General features: G+C 37.2%; 1 protein-coding gene across 8 annotated transcripts in view; it reads right to left on the reverse strand.

Moving 5' to 3' along the window:
* Dlg1 (discs large MAGUK scaffold protein 1) overlaps window positions 1-18,055 on the reverse strand; it is a 209,005-nt gene that overhangs the window by 105,292 nt on the left and 85,658 nt on the right. For 3 of the 8 annotated variants that reach the window (XM_059277475.1, XM_059277473.1, XM_059277472.1), the window contains exon 6: window positions 1,796-1,894. The exons of 3 other annotated variants lie outside the window; for them this stretch is intronic. In XM_059277475.1, the coding sequence (XP_059133458.1) occupies window positions 1,796-1,894 (99 nt within the window). Of the gene's footprint in view, window positions 1-1,795; window positions 1,895-8,336; window positions 8,421-18,055 lie in introns of those variants that run through there. 2 more of the 8 variants (XM_059277479.1, XM_059277480.1) reach the window with 2 other exon arrangements.

Raw genomic sequence — 18,055 nt, forward strand, 5'->3', positions numbered from 1 at the left:
ATGCAGATTAGCTAACAGACTTCATCACTGTAAACTATCCAGTTACATATCAGTAACTGGTTGGAATGAGCTGAAAACAAGTCAGACTGACTTATAAACTTTTGTCTTTTAACTATAAGCCTATGATTGTTTCAACAATTTACAGTAATAGTAGACTGCTGAGTTAGGGACACCGAGTAAGTAAATGAAAGAAACCTGAGGGAAGACAGGCTCCCAATTAAAAACAGAGCAGAACCTGTACAAAATTTCAAGGGATTCTAGCAAACTATTTTAACATAAAAAGTAGGAGGATAGAGTAAAATAAGCTTTCAAATCTTCTTTTAAAAAAAGTTATACTATTAGACACGTAAAAACATATATTTATCTTTACCATGTTATAACAACTTTTAGATTGCTGATTGCTCATTCTTTGCAATATGAAAATAATATGTATCTGGATTTATCTATTCAATTCATGATGGCTTCATAATGACTAAATTCTTAATGATTTCCACAAAAGGTGAAGACTTTAAAGTCATAATATAGTATAATTCAGTCATTACAATACATACATCACACTATACTACAGATGATTTCTCCTAGAATCTCAGTATGGCTACTTTGTCTGATTTTCAGGTACCCCCAAAGGGTTTCTCTGTGTAACAGTCCTAGCTGCCTTGGAACTTGATTTGTAGACCAGGCTCAAACTCACAGAGATCCACCTGCCTCTGCCTCCCAAGTGATGGGATTAAGGCGTGTGCCTCCCCCCCCCCCCCCCCCCCCCCCCCCCCCCCCCCCCCCGCCGCCGCCACCACCACCGCCACCACCACCAGGCTGATTTTCAGTTTTTAGCCTAAGGTAAGCCATAAAATGTGAGTGACCACAACTGCTCTCATTTCCCTCTCAATGGGGCTCGTTTGAAGCTGTCATCAGACTCACACACACAATGTCTACATACCTAGATTTATGTCCCTGTCAATTTCAGCAAACATGTCTATAAACACGTTTTACATTATGAGCAATACTGGAAGCTCTCAAACAAAAGATCATTAATACTATACTTACTATTAATTTTACTGAATAACTGTGTTGAAAGGGCAATAAAGTGTCAACAAATCACTCCTTCCAACTAATAAAATTCTAAAAATACAAAAAAAAAAAATCAAATTTGCTGACATCTGACTACAATTTTATTTTTTCCTCACTGTTCCATAAGCTTTAAAAAAGGAGACTTTAGTTTGGAGCAGTATTTACAGAAGTTACGAAGACCGTGTAAGTATCGCACACAGAAGCAGAGCATCATGGAGGACATCTACATCCCAGCACTCAGGAAGAGGACCAGCATCAAGGCCAACCAGGACTACACAAGGCCCTGTCCTAAAACAGGAGTTTTCATGTAACTGAGATACGGTCTACATCAATACATGTAAAGCATGGGATTTAACCAAATAACAAAAGGCTGAACATTTCCAAAGACAAATCTACACTGGGAGACAGTGCCTCATAACAGAATGGATCTGGCCAAAGAGCAGGACCACTGATTGCAGAAATGAGACAAGTTTATAGAAACAAAACCACAGAACTTACTTTGAACATAGTTACAAGTACAAAGGCATGTTAACAAATCTCTGCACTTCATTTCATAGACTACCAAAAAAAAAAAAACAGCTAGTGTTGAACCTATCTTAAATCCCAATTGAAGTCAAAGCAAATTAATATACCTAATGAAAAAAATACTTTAACAGTTTTAAAGAAATACAAATAAAACATTGAAAGCAAATTAAATTTTTATAAAGAAAAAGAAACCAATAAAAACCTGTGGTGCGTTGGGCAGGACGACAGTACTCTCAGCAGGGACGGGCAGGGCAGGGGTCACAGGGACAGTGGGAGAGGAGGGAGGAACAGCTTCTGTGGGCTAAAATCATCAATGACAAAAAATCAGGAAAAAACATCAAATAAAAAAGACACAAACAGAAAGTTGTACCATAAAGGTAAATTATAGTTCTCCATATAATAATTTATAAGTGAGAAAATTATTAAGGTATTACTTTAGTTAGTTAAGTAATGAAACTGTCCTATGGCTATTTCAGCAACAATTATGACCTCAACTTACAACATCAGTGTCTATGGTTAAGAAGATCTGTTCTTCAGAATGTACCAACAAAGACAATCAATCATGCACTATTTTATGATACGGGTGTTTTATAGACAGGTTGCAAAAATTTTTCTAGCATCCAGAAACTATCTGATTATTTTTCCTTTTCACATTAAAAAAAATTATTAGCCAATCATGCAAATGTTTATGAATACACAGGAAAAGATTTAAAAAAATCTCCAAACAGAATTTGTATCATTTAAAACAATCCATACTATTAAAACTCCTGCTTCTGAGAACAGTAAATAACCTGCCTAATGTTCCTGTGAAGTCATTATCCCAGTTACCACTGGCTCCTTTATGTGCCAGATCTACTCTGGCAAAAGTGGAGGGAAAAGTACAGAGGTGTTTCGGCAATTTAAACCAATAAACTGTAATATTTTGTATACTTAATTACTGTCTGGCTTGATTATTTTCAAGAGTAGTATGTAATATGCACAGAAAATATATTTTCTAACAAAAATATATTATTATAAACAAATTAACTCAAAAATATAAATGAAATATAATGTAAGAAAATATTTAAAATCAAGCAGATAGGAAGACAATGGATACTAACAGAGACTTAAAGCAAAGAAGAAAAATTAAGATGAAGCTACTTTGCTTGTCACTGATAAAATTATATTAATAACTATTGTTTATCAAATCAGTCAAGATTCATTAAAGATGTATAAAGCCATGTGTGGATGGTGCACTGGTTGAGGCATAATTCAAGGACAGCCTGAACTCATAGTAATAAGTATTATTATATGATAATACTGTCTCAAAACCAAAACCAACCAATCAAACAAAAGACTAAATGAAGATTTGAACAGAAAATTTTACAAAGTTTTACAAGTGTGCAGTGAGAACATGAAAGATTAGTCAGTAGGGAAATGCAAACCAAAGCTAGTGAGTTGGCCTTTTATACATACTAAGGAATGGTGTCATTCAAACAAAATGACAAAAATCGAAGTAACAAGTGGTGGCAAGGATGAAACTAAAACCCTTGTGATACTGCTGTGTGTGTATAAAACGGTACAGGTTAGGGCTGGAGAGATGGCTCAGCAGTTAAGAGCACTGGCTGCTCTTCCAGAGGACCCAGGTTCAATTCCCAGCACCCACATGGCAGCTCACAACTGTAACTCCTGTTCCAGGGGATTCAGCATCCTCACACAGATACACATGCAGGCAGAATACCAATGCATATAAATTAAAAATAGATTATTAAAAAAATAAAATAAAACGGCACAGGTATTTGTGGAAAACAATTTAGTGGTTCTTCAAAAGCAGCCATGGAACTATGGTGTGATCTAGCAATTCTACTTCTAAACAACTAAAGAGTGGGAAAAAAGATTCAACTACTTGCATGCAATGTCCAAGGCAGTGTCATTCCCAAAAGTCAAAGGTGAACGAACAATTCAAGTGTACATATATACAGATAACCAACAATATGTGGAATATACCTATAATGGACTACGATTCAGCCTTACAAAAGAAACACATTCTGGCACATGATATTACATGGGTGGACCTTGAAGACTTTATGTAAGTAAAATGAACATGCCACAAATTGGTTCTACTTATACACACTTTATTATAACAGTATTTTAAAGTTGACTATCATATCCTATCACATTGCTAATGGATACTTAAATCCACACAAAGTTTAGAAAAAGTAACTTATCAGTAAATACCTATATTAAAAACTGCCTCAAGTCTGACTTAGTTTAATGTAGTTAAGGAACAATTTTAAAAGGAAATATAACACTTCTGAGATATTCTCTGGAGAAGAGTTTATAACTGGGGAATTGTGGAATATTATAAATATCCTAAGGTATCTCAAGTAGTGCTAATCATTAACATTAAACGTTACGAGCAATTTATCTATAATAGCTTATAAATCAGATGGAATACTGCTTATAATATTCAAAGAGAGAGGAAACATAGAAAGAAAGGTTTGAAATGTTAACAAACGGGGTCAGGATCATGACTGTTCCCCCTCTTGCTTTTATTTTGAATTTGATTTCTCCAATTGTTCACAATAAATACATAAGAGACATTATAAATACAGGGTAAAGCCGGGCGGTGGTGGCGTACGCCTTTAATCCCAGCACTCGGGAGGCAGAGCCAGGCGGATCTCTGTGAGTTCGAGGCCAGTCTGGGCTACCAAGTGAGTCCCAGGAAAGGCGCAAAGCTACACAGAGAAACCCTGTCTCGAAAAACCAATCAATCAATCAATCAATCAATCAATCAATACAGGGTAAGGGAGGAAGATTGGTGCATACTAACACAAAATAAATCATCTGTCATCAGCACATTCTCTATAAGACAAACACAATGAATGTGCTCTAAAGATACTGCAAATCTCAGTAATGCTGGAACAACTTTTTTCCAGAGCTGAGGACCGAACCCAGGGCCTTACAAGCAAGCACTCTACCACTGAGCAAAATCCCCAACCCCATGCTGGAAGAATATTAACACTGATAAATGGGCTTAAATTGATGGATTCTGCTATCTGAATTTCTTATTTTCCCTTCAAACAGATTTTTAGCCATTAGATTTTATGGTGAAAAAAAAAATCAATCTCCCCTCCCCCCTGAAGAAGTAATTCTTAAAATGAGGGGTGACACTTGCATAATATTGTGAATATATTTAATGTCACTGAGTTATACACTTAAAAGGCTAAAATAAGGGGCTGGAGAGATGGCTAAGAGGTTAAAAGCATTAACTCAGAAGCTGGGTTTGAGTCTCAATTACCCACATGGGTGACCCGGTTCCAGGGGATCTGACGGCGTTCGCCATGGAAAGCAGACACACTGACATACATGTAGCCAACCCCCGACATGAAGAACATGTATTTAAAGGCTGAAGTAAAACTGTATGCTATGTTACTTTATCACGAGGGAAGACAGTACACCCAATTAAGAGGGTAGGGCTTTGACTTGAAGCTTCAGTCACTATTTCTACGTTGTTACTATAGAAAAGACTTCTGAATTCTTTATCTGAAGGTTGGAATTAAAAATTTAAATGGTAGGCAGCCAATTTTCACTCAAATACTCACAGGACCTTTAAAATGATTTATGACAAAGCACAGAGGAGGAATGGTTTTGAAAGAATTGTTGCTAGATCACTTGGATGTACACGCTGAAAGGACAAGGGAATACAGATTCCTAGTTTCAACCAAAGAGAGAAGCAACCCAAACCCTCTAGAAGGCAATATGGTAAGACACCACTGCCTTTGTAGAGAAGGTGACTTACTCAACAAAGAAGTATACACTGCTTGAACCAAAGCAGGGTAAGGAGATGCTATCAGCTGTGAGCAAGGAATGGTGGGAGTGAGCAATGTGCCACAGGGCATGGTAGCCGGAACAGGGTGAGGGCGGGGTAGATATGGGCACAGCAGCATAAAAGCCTGGCATGAGGCTCCAAGATCCAGTGGAGTACAGAAGCAACCTGTAGATGCTTAAGCAGTGAGGAAAGGGAGAGTGATGGGAGGTATGAAGGGAGATTTCACTCTAATAAATGAGTATAGAAAGGGCAATGGGAGCAAGGTTTCTCATGTTAGAAACAAGTAAAGCTGTAAATTATGAAAACAGAGAAAAATCAGGATGGGCCTATGCTGTTAGACCAGATCTGGAAGTACTGGTATAAACACAATGGTTTTTCAATACATATAGAAACAAAACTAAACACAGGCATAAAAGTGTTTCCCAGATCTGCCTCACTGAGAACAACTAGGACATTTACTATCTCAAAGCCTAGACCTGTATCTAGTACCCAGCTCTTGATTTTTAAATACCCATCCTCAAATAAGAAAACAAGAGAGGAGTCCTTACAGAAATGGCTGGCTCCAGTGCTAGGATCCAGTGAATGTGACATCACCTGGACATCCTCCTATCTGCCCCAAAGTAAGTAAGTACTCCAAGAAAAACAGTTATCAAAGGGCCTAAAAAATACCTTGAAGGGCTGCCACCTGGGAAACACCAAGACTCAAAATAAATAATACCTGTGTTAGATTAGTATTAGTATTAGAAAAAATATTAGAGACTTTTCTTTTGCTGTGATAACCATGACCAAAAGACTTAAGGAAAAAGGAATTTATTCTGGCTTATGGTTCTAAAAAGCTAGAGTCCACAATGGCAAGAAGTGGTAACATGCTAGTAAGAGCAAGAAGCCGGCAGGTCTCATTATTCATCCATACACAGGAGGCATTGAGAGACATCCAGTGGGATGAGGCTATACAATCTCAAAGCCCGCCCCCGAGTGATGCACTTCTACAGCAAGGCTGTACCCACCTAAGGATTCTATTATCTCCCCAAACAGTACCACTGACTGAACAAGTGCTGCAAAACTTGAGCCTATGGGAGAGATACTCTCATTTAAGCTACTAGAGTAACAGTGGCATAGCACTCAATAAATAAGATAGGAGAGTCCATATTGAATAAATACACATATAAATTAATAAACAAAATACATTTCCTAGAAATAAAATGCTAATTAAAAAGTGTAGAAGAAATGGTGAAATTATCAAATCATCATCTGGCAGCCATCACGTTATAATTCATTTAAGAAACAGCAATGGATGCTTAAACTTCCTCTTGTTGCTAAGTGAAACTTTCATTTCATTTTACTTGATGAACATCTGAATGGGACACACACACACACACACACACACACACACACACACACACCACAGATAATGTATCCCCACAAAATACTAACCTGGATAAATCCAACAGATACTATCCTAATAAAGTAATCAGAGGTAACTTTACCGTAACAGGACAAATTGAAACGAAATACTATCTCACAGGATACAATGACAACACTAACTTTGGTGCCAAACACAATTAACTGCATCTAATCAAACAGCCAATCCAAACCAAGCAATAATACTACAAAACTGGTCATAGTCATCATAACTGTGATAATTATTTCTTACAATGTTTGTTCAGTTTTTACGAGGATTTAGTAAAACTACTATCAGCTGTCCATAGTTTAACTTTTATTGTGTATGGGTGTTTTGGCTGAAGCATGTCTTTGTCCCACACATATGTACTGCCTGAAGAGCACAGCTGAAGGGGTCAGATCCCCTGGAAGTTACAAATAGGGGTGAGCTGCCATGTGGGTTCTGGGAATTGAACCAGGATCCTCTCGAAGAACAGCCAGTGCTCTTAACCATGGAGCCATCTCTCCAGCCCCAAGAGTACATATTTAACGTATGCAATTTGATGAGTTGACACATATGAAATTTATGATCACAATGAAGCCTGTGTATATATCCACCATCTATAAGAGTTTCCCTGTGTTTCTTTGCTGTTTTAGTTTTGAGTTGTTAGAACACCAAAAGTATTTGATTTTTAAATGTCTCAAAATATCATAATGTAATATCCTTTTCTTATACTGGTATTAATTTCTTGGTAATGGTCTAGTAGTAAGAAAGTACTACTATATTAGTAGTGCTCACTAGAGTCCTAATACTAGGGTAAGAGTAACAGTTCAAATAAAACCAGGTAAAGCTACATGCTTACCTCAAATTTCAAAGCACAAGAAATATATCCACTGGTCAGCTACTCCCTAAATCCCGTTATGACAAACTATTATTCTTTTTATGTTACATTTAAACCCCACTGTACTGCTCTTTTCAGGGCCTGTTCTAGAATCTATCTCCTTTGGGAAAGGATTTAAATATTGTTTCTTTAAAAAAAAAATCCCTAAAATACCCTATGACATCTTAATCTATCTTGCTGTCTATAAGACACCTGGAGTTAAGAATTCTGTGGAAGAACACATGCCCTACCTTTTCAGAAGGCAAGTACTATAAATGACCTACCAACAAATAAAATATCCAAGGTACAAATGATAAAGTAACAAAATAATCCATTTAATTCAGCTGAAACAAAACTACAGTCCTAAAAAAACTAATTATCGAATGAAAGTTAATGAGGAATGACAGATACTAGATCTTACAAAATAGAGTGGAGAGATGAAGTGAAGAAATGTATGAAGATGAATACATTTGAGAACATAATAAAATGCTTGGGGCTCTAAATTGGAAAATGTCAAATAAAATATAATGCATATAATGTATGGGTTAAATAATGAGCAAATGTAAAGAAACCATTACACTTGTGTTATTTCAGAAAAGAAAGATTAGAGAATAGCACTTTAAACTTTAAAAATCTTCTAAAACCATATAAATCAAGTAGGAAACAACCACCATTATATCACTCCTGTCCTGTACCATCGGTAAGATCAGCTCGCTAGAGATCTGCTATTGTTTTGAAAAATCTTGGTCACGTGACTAGCAACAGTCTCAGTTGTTTGTATCCATAGCAACACCACGGAATCATTAGCCTCTGAGGCTGCCTTTGGAGACTTGTTTCCATGACAACAGAGGTTATAATATTAACACTGTCTGAAGGAACACTGCAGAAAATTGTAAATTTTTATAAAATAATTTGACAGATCATACACATTTTCAAGTACTTTTGAAACATCACATTGACAATTATCTGAAAGATGTTTAAAATGATTTAACAAAATTGCACTAATTTTCTACATAGGTTTATATTTTATACTAATTTAAGGTCTTAATTTAGGAAACCTGTACTTAAAATGTAGATTTTATGTGATCTGTGCACCTCCTCATTTATGAATACGTAGTGCTACCCCTCACTTTTAGGCATTCAGCAATACATACATATTGTGTTAGCCTATTTATCAAATCTCTTTCTGTTTAGAACAGCCAATGTGCTTTCTATTACATACGTAAGAATCCTAAAGGAAGAATCAAGAGGGCAAATTAGGAGACTGTGATAATAGAGCTGAGAGGTGACTGGTGGTGTAACCTGATGCAGTATCAGTAAAAATGGACATGAGCAGTCACACAGAAGCTGTGAATAAAGAGTTAATATGCCTTGAGGACTGATGGGAAGTAAGGAGTATTAATAATAATCTCCAGCTGGGCAGTGGTGGCGCATGCCTTTAATCCCAGCAGGCAGGTGGATCTCTGTGAGTTTGAGGCCAGCCTAGTCTACAGAGTGAGTTCCAGGACAGCCAAGGCTACACAGAGAAACCCTGTCTAAAAAACAAACAAACAAACAAACAAAAAGAATAATCTCCATAGCTCGATGCGGTGGTACATGTCTTTAGTCCAAGTACTTGGGAGGCAGAAGCAGGAGATCTCTGTGAGTTCGAGGCCAGCCTGGTCTACAGAGTAGTGAGTTCCAGGACAGCCAGGGCTACACAGAGAAATCCTGTCTCAACCAAATAAAACAATTTCCACAATAGCAACTAAAAATTATTTCCTAGATAATAATTAGACTTGGACATAAAAGAGCTATAGTGCTATCTAAGTATCTATTTTTCTTGTTAATTGTTAAGACTTTCAGGACTGGAAGGGATTGGCCTAGTGGTTGAATGCTTGCTTAGCAAGCACAAAGCCCTGGGTTTAAAACCTAGCTTCCTAAAGATCAAGAGGTAAAACATCAAACAATCAAGAGAGGCTGTGCAGTGGTGGTGCACACCTTTGATCTCAGCACTCAGGAGGCAGAAGCAGATGGATCTCTGAGTTTGAGGACAGCTAGGGGGCTACAGAGAAACCTTGTCTCCGGGTGGTGGTAGTGGGGTGGTGATAAAACAACAAAAAATGATTTTCAGAATGTAAAACTGACAAGATAAATAAAACCACATTACTAAGAAGCTAATACTTACATTTTGTATTAACATGCTTCATGTAATCAGTAAAATGTACTTGGGCTAAACACAAAAGTCCAGAAAGATCTAAAAGTACACTGTATTTTCAAGGAAAATGAAATAAACAAATGAACAAATCTTTTGGTAGCAGTATTTTAAGACATAACCACCTTCTCCCACTGTTGTTGAATAAGGATCTTGAGTTTAACATGGCATAGTTGGAATTCTTAATCCAAGTTCTTTGGCCCTTTGTTTAATGATCTACTATACCACAAAGAGGCATGCTTCTGATTAAATGTCAAAGCAGCTACTTAAAAGAAAGAAAGAAACCAGAAAAAACTGCAAGCCTTTTGAATGTTTACAGAAGGATAAAATATAGCAAAGTACATTTATAAAAACTCCACTTGGGAATTACTGTATTCAAGAAAGGATCAATATCTGCAGGACAAAAGGTGTTTTTCATGGTTTAATATTTTTCTTATGACTCATATGCCCTTTGCCACTGTCACTGCAAACATATTACATCTTTAATATAAGCTGTATAGTTCAAAAAAAACTGAAACAGTATTTCAACCAGTTGTGTGACATCCATGCAGTATCTCAGAAGCAAGTATATATAAAATCAGACATATTTTAAATAAGCCACAAAGGATATCAAAATATAAATAATTTTAAAAACTTAAAATAGCTATGGGAAATAGGAAGATAGATCTAGCAATTAATTCTATTGTAGAAGCATGGATGTGAAACTGTTAGTTTACACAGACAAGTTAGCTCACGAATCTATTATTTTTTAATTGCAACAACTCATAAAATTCAGTTAAGGTTTCTAATCTCTTCATTATGAAAAGATGGTATTTTATATTAGCGTTCAGCTAACAACCTTTGAAAAAGGGTGATTCAGCCACTAAGAATTTAAAGAAAACAGAGACTTAAAGACTGAATTTAAAGATATGGTTACATAATTAACACAGGGAAGAAACTATCAATTAATATGTCTTTGTCTTTGATATTTTTCAGAACTAGCCAACTAAACATGTGCCATCATGGACTTCACTAACTACTAGGCTAAAATGGACCCTTAGTGCTGCTTAGTAACCCTTTCTGCTTGTTCTAGTCACCTTCTTTAAGTTCCTGATGCCTCCTTCCACTTACCTCTTCAGTTACACTGGCCTGCTGCTCTCTCCAGAGCTGTCCACTTGCTATTTACTTTTCTTCCAAGAATGCTCTTGTTTAGACAGCTACAGTCTCAATTCTATGAACTCTTTCCATCTTTACTCAAACATCACTTTCAAATCCAACTCTCCATCAGCAATCCTATCACCTCCCCACAAATCTTACTTTCTCTCATTTTCTTCCTGAATACCACGTATGTTTGGTAATTAAACTGTTGTTTCCTATTAATATGATGAGGTTCACAAAAGCAAAGATTTCGGTTTAGTTTTATGTTCAGTGTCACAGGAAGCTGTCTGTGTGTGTCAGATGAACCAACCCAATTCTGGAATGGATTCCGAATACCTGCTCTTCCTTCTCTTGCTCCCTCCCTTTCATGCTGTACATAGAGCAGACACTGGTTGAAGGTTCTTTCTGCATAGGTGGGTGGCTTCACCCAATCAAAGTGTTCAAGGCATTCTATTTGCCAATCCTACAAACGAGTTTCAAAGTGTAAAAATGCAAAATCAAACCAAACTAAACCATACCAACCAACCAAACCCTAACCCCAATACAAAAACAAGAGCCTACTCCCTCCTGTCTTCGGACAACAGCGCCCTGCCTAGTGCTGGCCTATGTGACAACAAATGTGTCTTCAGAGTTCCATCTGTTTCCAAACTGTCAAGTCCATCGGGGGGTCTTTCCTCTACACTTGTAGGTTCTCCTAATCTCAGTCTGGACTCTACTCTCACAGATCTTGAAGTGTTTCTTGCTGTTACTATCTGCTTTACGGTTTTACTTCCATTCTTTTTTTTTTTTTTTTTTTTTTTTCAGTTTTTGGAGACAGGGTTTCTCTGTGTAGCTTTGCGCCTTTCCTGGAACTCACTTGGTAGCCCAGGCTGGCCTCGAACTCACAGAGATCCGCCTGGCTCTGCCTCCCGAGTGCTGGGATTAAAGGCGTGCGCCACTACTGCCCGGCCGAATACACTTTTTTTTTAAATTACTGTTTTGTTCTTCCCTTTTTTTTTGAGACAGATCGCACTATGGAACCCTGGCTGACCTGTAATGCCCTCAGCAGATTAGCCTGATCTCAAATGAAGAACTCCCCCGTCTCAGCCTCAGGAGTGTTGGAATTAAAGGCATGTTCCACAGTGCCCAGCTCTTAACACTTGTTCAACTAATCTTCTCTTACATTAGATCATTATCGTGGGTTTTGCTTTTTCTCTTGGTTGGACCCTGCTAAGGTTAAAAATCCTCTACCTAAGAAATATCTATTTTCATTACTTTTTAAAAATTAAGACATAATTCTTTTTTACTCTATAATTAGATTATTTCTTCAGATTCCTTTCTTATGAGGCCATAATATTTTGTGGAACTGCTGACTATGGTGGTAGCCATCATCTTGTTTGTGGTACTGAATGAGGATGACGGTGCTACGGAAGTTGGGAACTGACCTCCAGGCCTGGAAGGAGCTGGGAGGGCTTTGTGGGTACTGTCTTGTATAATTCTTACTGAATCTTGATCCAGATAACATTTCCATTCCTAATTTCTAAAAATAAGAAAATAAACTCAGAATAGGTCCCCAATGTGCTATGCCAAATAAAGGGCAGGATATAGACATAAACTCAGGCCATTATCCTCCAAAGATATCCTTAACCAGCATAGGATGCTGTCTCTTTAAATAGCCTAAGATGAAGTTCAGTTTTTCTCAACTGTAATCACTATCTAACAGCAAAGGTGATATATAGCATTCCACTGATATACCTCATATCTGTTTTCTAAAATACTTTGAAACCAATTTCAAATTTACAACCTTTTATTATAGTAGATGGTTTTACAAAGAATAGACTATACAAAAATCAAGATGGGATCCATTTTATTTAAATTCCAGGTTATAATCTCTAGTTATTTTCTGAAAACCATTTTAAAAAACTTGTACTCTGTAATAATCATTATGTGTTTCAAAGCTAGATGGCTAAGCTAATGGAAGAAGTCTCACAAACTAAAACCCCAACCCCTGCCCCCCAAAACCCATCCCAAAACTGTTTAGAAATGGAAACAACTTGGGGTTTTAAAATTATTTAAAAATTATTTTAATTTTATGCTTATGAGAGTTGTGCCTGTATATATGTTTGTATACCACTTGCAAGCACTGTGCCCAAGAGGCAAAAATCCAGTACACTGGATCCCCTGCAACTGGAGTTACACACGGCTGTGAGCTGCCTCTTGGGTGCTGGGAATTGAACCCAGGTCCTCTCAAAGAGCAGGCACTGCTCTTAACTGCTGAAGCATCTCTGTTAAAGATGTATGTGGTGGCAATGTCTTTAAATACTCAGAGTTGTGTGAAGACGCCTTTTAAAATCCTACTCCTGGGGTTGGAGAGATGGCTTAGCGGTGCAAACCACATGCTGCCCTTCCAGGCCTGAAGATCAGTTCCCAGCACCCTCGTCAGGCTACTCACAACTGCAAAGTAACTCCAGCTCCATATTATCCAACAGTCTCTTCAGGCCTCCACAGCAACCTGGACACATACGGCGAACGCATATTCACATTAAAACAATTCCCTGCTATCAAATACCATGGTCAGTTAATCTATACTTGCATAAAATCAGACCAGTGTTTTTGTTCATTGATTCCTATGTAACTGTAAAATGATTACATCAGCAGGTTTACTTAAAGTTTCTTAAAGTGATAAGTATAGGCTACATGTTCTGAACAATTATTTGTACTTCTTTCAAAATTCTAAATTTATATAACACTGTTGGAGATTGATAATAAAGTAAAAGATCTTTTAAAAATATGAGTTTTTTAAAAAAAAAATATATGAGTTTTAATGATACAATTCTAAGTTCTTCACACATGTAGAGTATAACTCCTCACATAATTTTTCCTTTTTAAATTTCATTTAATATTCTGCAAGTACTTTGCCTTCATGCAAGTTTGTGTACCAAATGTGTGTCTGGTGCCAGTGCTTTGGTTGTTGTTGCTTTTGTCTTTTGAGACAAGCAAACTATGTAGCCCTCGCTGTCCTGAAACTCGTTATGTAGATCAGGCTGGCCTCGAACTCAGAACTCCATCTGCTTCTGCTTCCCACGTGCTGGGATTAGGGTGCGCCACCACCACTGGCTAGCCAGCACTCTTTACTGTTGGTCCTCCCCACATTATTCCTTTGTTCTCAGAATGTTTCTAACTACTTCTGAAATATCTTACAAACCCTATGGTATAGATATGCCAAATTTTAAGCCATAGTTGTACATAAATTTTGTGAAAATAATAATGACCAAATCATATTTAGAAGCTCCAAGCTTCTTTCAGTCAGTGCAGGATTAAATGGAAACAAACACCTATATAGTGTCTATTTATCAATGCACTGAATGTGCTGGGCTGTAGGTATAGAAAAGAAACTGCCCACCTTACAGTACCAGCCCTTACGAAGCTTACGGTTCAGCAGATGACACAGTACTGTGATAATTCTTCGGAAAGTAACACTGCTTGAAAATAAAGAGCCAAAATGAAAGCCTAATAAACCTGAAAATTCCATAGATATGTAGCTCCATCCTTTTTTCAGTAATTTACTTTAAATTTATCTTTAAAACTTACTTGACTATATTAAATATGTAAATATGAAATGTGTTTCTTTTAGCCTATTTGTCCTTGACAGAAGGGCCAACTACATCAAGACATTATATAGAAGCTGCACAGATGAAAACTTACATAAAATATTTCTCATTTAGTTCTTCAGACTAAGCCAATCTAAATTTAAGATAGCAACTTTGTATTTTTTAATAGAATTTAATTTTGAGACCAGATTTAGGTTCACAAAAAAACTGAATGTCAAGTACAGCAAGTTTTCTTGCATACCCTCAGCCCACACATGTATACAGCCTGCCCACTAGCAACACCCTGCACTGGAGTGGTCTATTTGTTATAACAGATGAACCTATACCACCCCACCATTCTCAAAGTCCAGTGTACACAGGTTCACTCTTGCTGTTGGACAGTCTATGGGTTTTCAGGTGTATGCTGGCATCATCTGCCATAATCACAGTCCAGTGTACACTGGTTCACTCTTGCTGTTGGGCAGTCTATGTGTTTCCCGGTGTATGATGGCATCATCTGCCATAATCACAGTCCAGTGTATGCTGGTTCACTCTTGCTGTTGGACAGTCTACGGGTTTCCGGGTGTATAATGACATTATCCACCATTGTAGAATCACACACAATAGTTTCACTTACTGATTCTTCTCTCTAATCAAAATCCTGGGAACTACTGATTTTTACTTTTTGACGTTCCCCAAACGTCACAAGGTTGGGATACTATGTATAAAGCCTTTTCAGACTGCTTTGTTTCCTCTGACTAAGCATTTACTACTCTTCCATGTGTTCTGTGACTTAATCTTTTTACTGCTAAATACTATTCCATTGTCTGATGTGTATCAATTCACCTAATGAAGGACATCTTATTTGCTTCTAGGTTTTGACAACGATAAGCAAAATTATAAACATCTATATATAGATTTCCTGTGGACCTAAGTTTGCAGTTAATCTGAGGAGATTCCAAGGAGTATCACTGCTATGTTGTATGGTCAATGATATAGGTTGTAAAAGCCTCTATAAATATTGTAAACAAATACTTTTTGTTTAGTATCTGAGTAAATACATATGCGTGTGCTGTAAAAATCTTAAGACAAATGGAAATATGATGTATGTCCCTCAATATTCTTCCTGTAAAAGGGTGAACATTTTCAAATGTGAGTCATGGTCTTTTGAGTGAGGAATTAAATAGATGCTCCTGCCCAAAGAGGCATTTTATAACTAGTCAGACAGACACTTTGTGCCCCCTTTCTCCTGGAAACAATCCTACTCTTGATAAGAGTCAGCACTTCTGAAGAAGTTTTAAAAGGCCGCCTACTTACCTTATATATATATTCCAGTTTAGTGCAAAGGCACTACAATACTAAATATAAGCAGCCTCTTAAAGATGAAGACTATCCTCCCGTCCTATCGGGACCAGCTTAATAAAAACATGTATAGATATAAGGTTGGAATCTAGTATACTCCAAGATAAAGACATCTTGGTAGGAACACTGAAGCCTGTTGCCTAGTTATAAGTCAGAAGATAAATGGATATAAATAGGTAACCATATGCCTTTGTTTGCCTAGGAAATACGTATTTGTACTTGTCCCACTTTAGTTATTAATAGTACCCTCTTTCCATCTAAAGCCTAAGAGTTACATAGTCATCCTGACTGTGAGAAAAACCGAAGTTTTTTCCAGGCTCACTTCCTCCCCAGTGGGACAAATAAGAAAGGAGCTATCAGTCAGAGGAGCAGCTTAACACTAAGGCACTACACAAATGTTCATGGAGGGATTAAGACAGAATAAGACACAAATCTGCACCAGCTCTTCTGAGTACAAGTTGATGTGTCTGTTTCTTCCCTCATTCAACAATATTTGTGTTGTTGTATTTGGTATGTTGCCAACAATGTTGCAAAAGCTGAAGATTAGCATAAACATAAATGGAAAATTCCACCTATAGAAACGGACAGTCTAGTGAAGGAAACTCACTGTGAACTGCATGGGCACTTGTACTCACTCATAATCACATACTCCCACCCCACCCCCCACACACAGGTGGGAGGGTGGGAGCAGAGTGAGAAGCCTATCTTAAACCCAAAGCCAATAGGATTTGCTGTTATCTTGGAAGTGGAGCAAAGGAAAAGAAGATAATCTTTTTGTCTTTATATTTTCAGCATACATAAGAATAGGAAGTAATAAGGTTAAAAACTCTTGGAGCTGAAATGTAGCTCAGCGGTAGAGCATGCTTACTAGCATGGCCCAGATGGTGTGTTTTCTTTCAGTCAAAGACCACAACAATAATAACAAAGAAGAAAACATGAAAAACTTAAGTTAAATGAAAACAAGAAAAATCAGTAATAGTAATAATGAAGGAGTTATATTTTTAGTCTTTCGTATGCTTAACTCAGGTGAAAATACTGAGTAAATAGGAAGCTGTAGCTACAAAGCCTTGTATACAGGAATTAGCTCTAAGCTAAAGACAGAAATCTTGATGGTAAAAGCATGAGACTGGACTGGACAAGATTACTTAAAAACATGCATGCATGCACGAGAATTCAAGACTAAGCAATAAGAAAAAGGAAGACACTCTAAAGGAAATTGAAGCTAGGAGAATATCAGAAGATCAGCATCTAAGAGTCAAAAGTGAAAAAAAATTTAAAGTAGTAATCAACTGAGTTAAATTCTTTTGCCTAGTAGGCAAAATGAAGAGTAAAAACTGACAAGTTTGATTTGATAACATACACACATAGAGGCATTTCAGCTGTTTGTGTTAGTAAGAGGTAGTATTTCAGCTCATGGAAATTACCTAATATACAAGAACAGCAACTAAGAGAGTGGAAAATGGAGTCTCATGAGACCTTGAACAGTCAAACGGGAGTGAGATCTTAGAAGAGAAGGGTGAGCTTTAGGAACACAGACAGTTCACTTACTGCAACAGGCTAAAACGTAAAGGAAGGTTATCTACTTAGACTGAGACTGAGAAAACAGGTTCTGGAGGCTTAATGTGCAGTTTCAGAACTGTTGTGGAGAAGGCAGAGCTGCAATTAACAAAGTACCGATGCTTCCAAGAAAGTGACAAAGGGGAAGAAGGTTAAAATTATGGAAGAATTTGGGCAAGGCCAAGAGGGATGTCTGAGTAGCAAAAGACAGTAAAAACCATCGGTCTCTGGGGTCTTAAGAGGTTTTAAAAAATTATTGTAGTGGGAGTACTGAACAGTAAGCTGAAAAGAAAACAGTGCTAGTCATGCGAAATGCTTGCATCAGAAATTTAAGTGATATATTGAGTGGTGTTGAAAAGTCTTGAACATGATCATTTGAGTAGATTGTTCAAGTAACAGAAAACACAAGATCCCTGTGGATAAAGAGATCAAAAATAAAAAAGCCAAAGTTTTATGTAGATTATATAAGGATACTGGAAGCCACTAATAATGATTACCCAAACAGTGGGCAGAACAAAGACAGTAAGTCCATAACTCAAATACTCAGCAAATCACATGACTAAGAGAGATG

Source organism: Peromyscus eremicus, chromosome 12, assembly GCF_949786415.1.
Source record: "Peromyscus eremicus chromosome 12, PerEre_H2_v1, whole genome shotgun sequence".
Classification (NCBI taxonomy): domain Eukaryota; kingdom Metazoa; phylum Chordata; class Mammalia; order Rodentia; family Cricetidae; genus Peromyscus; species Peromyscus eremicus.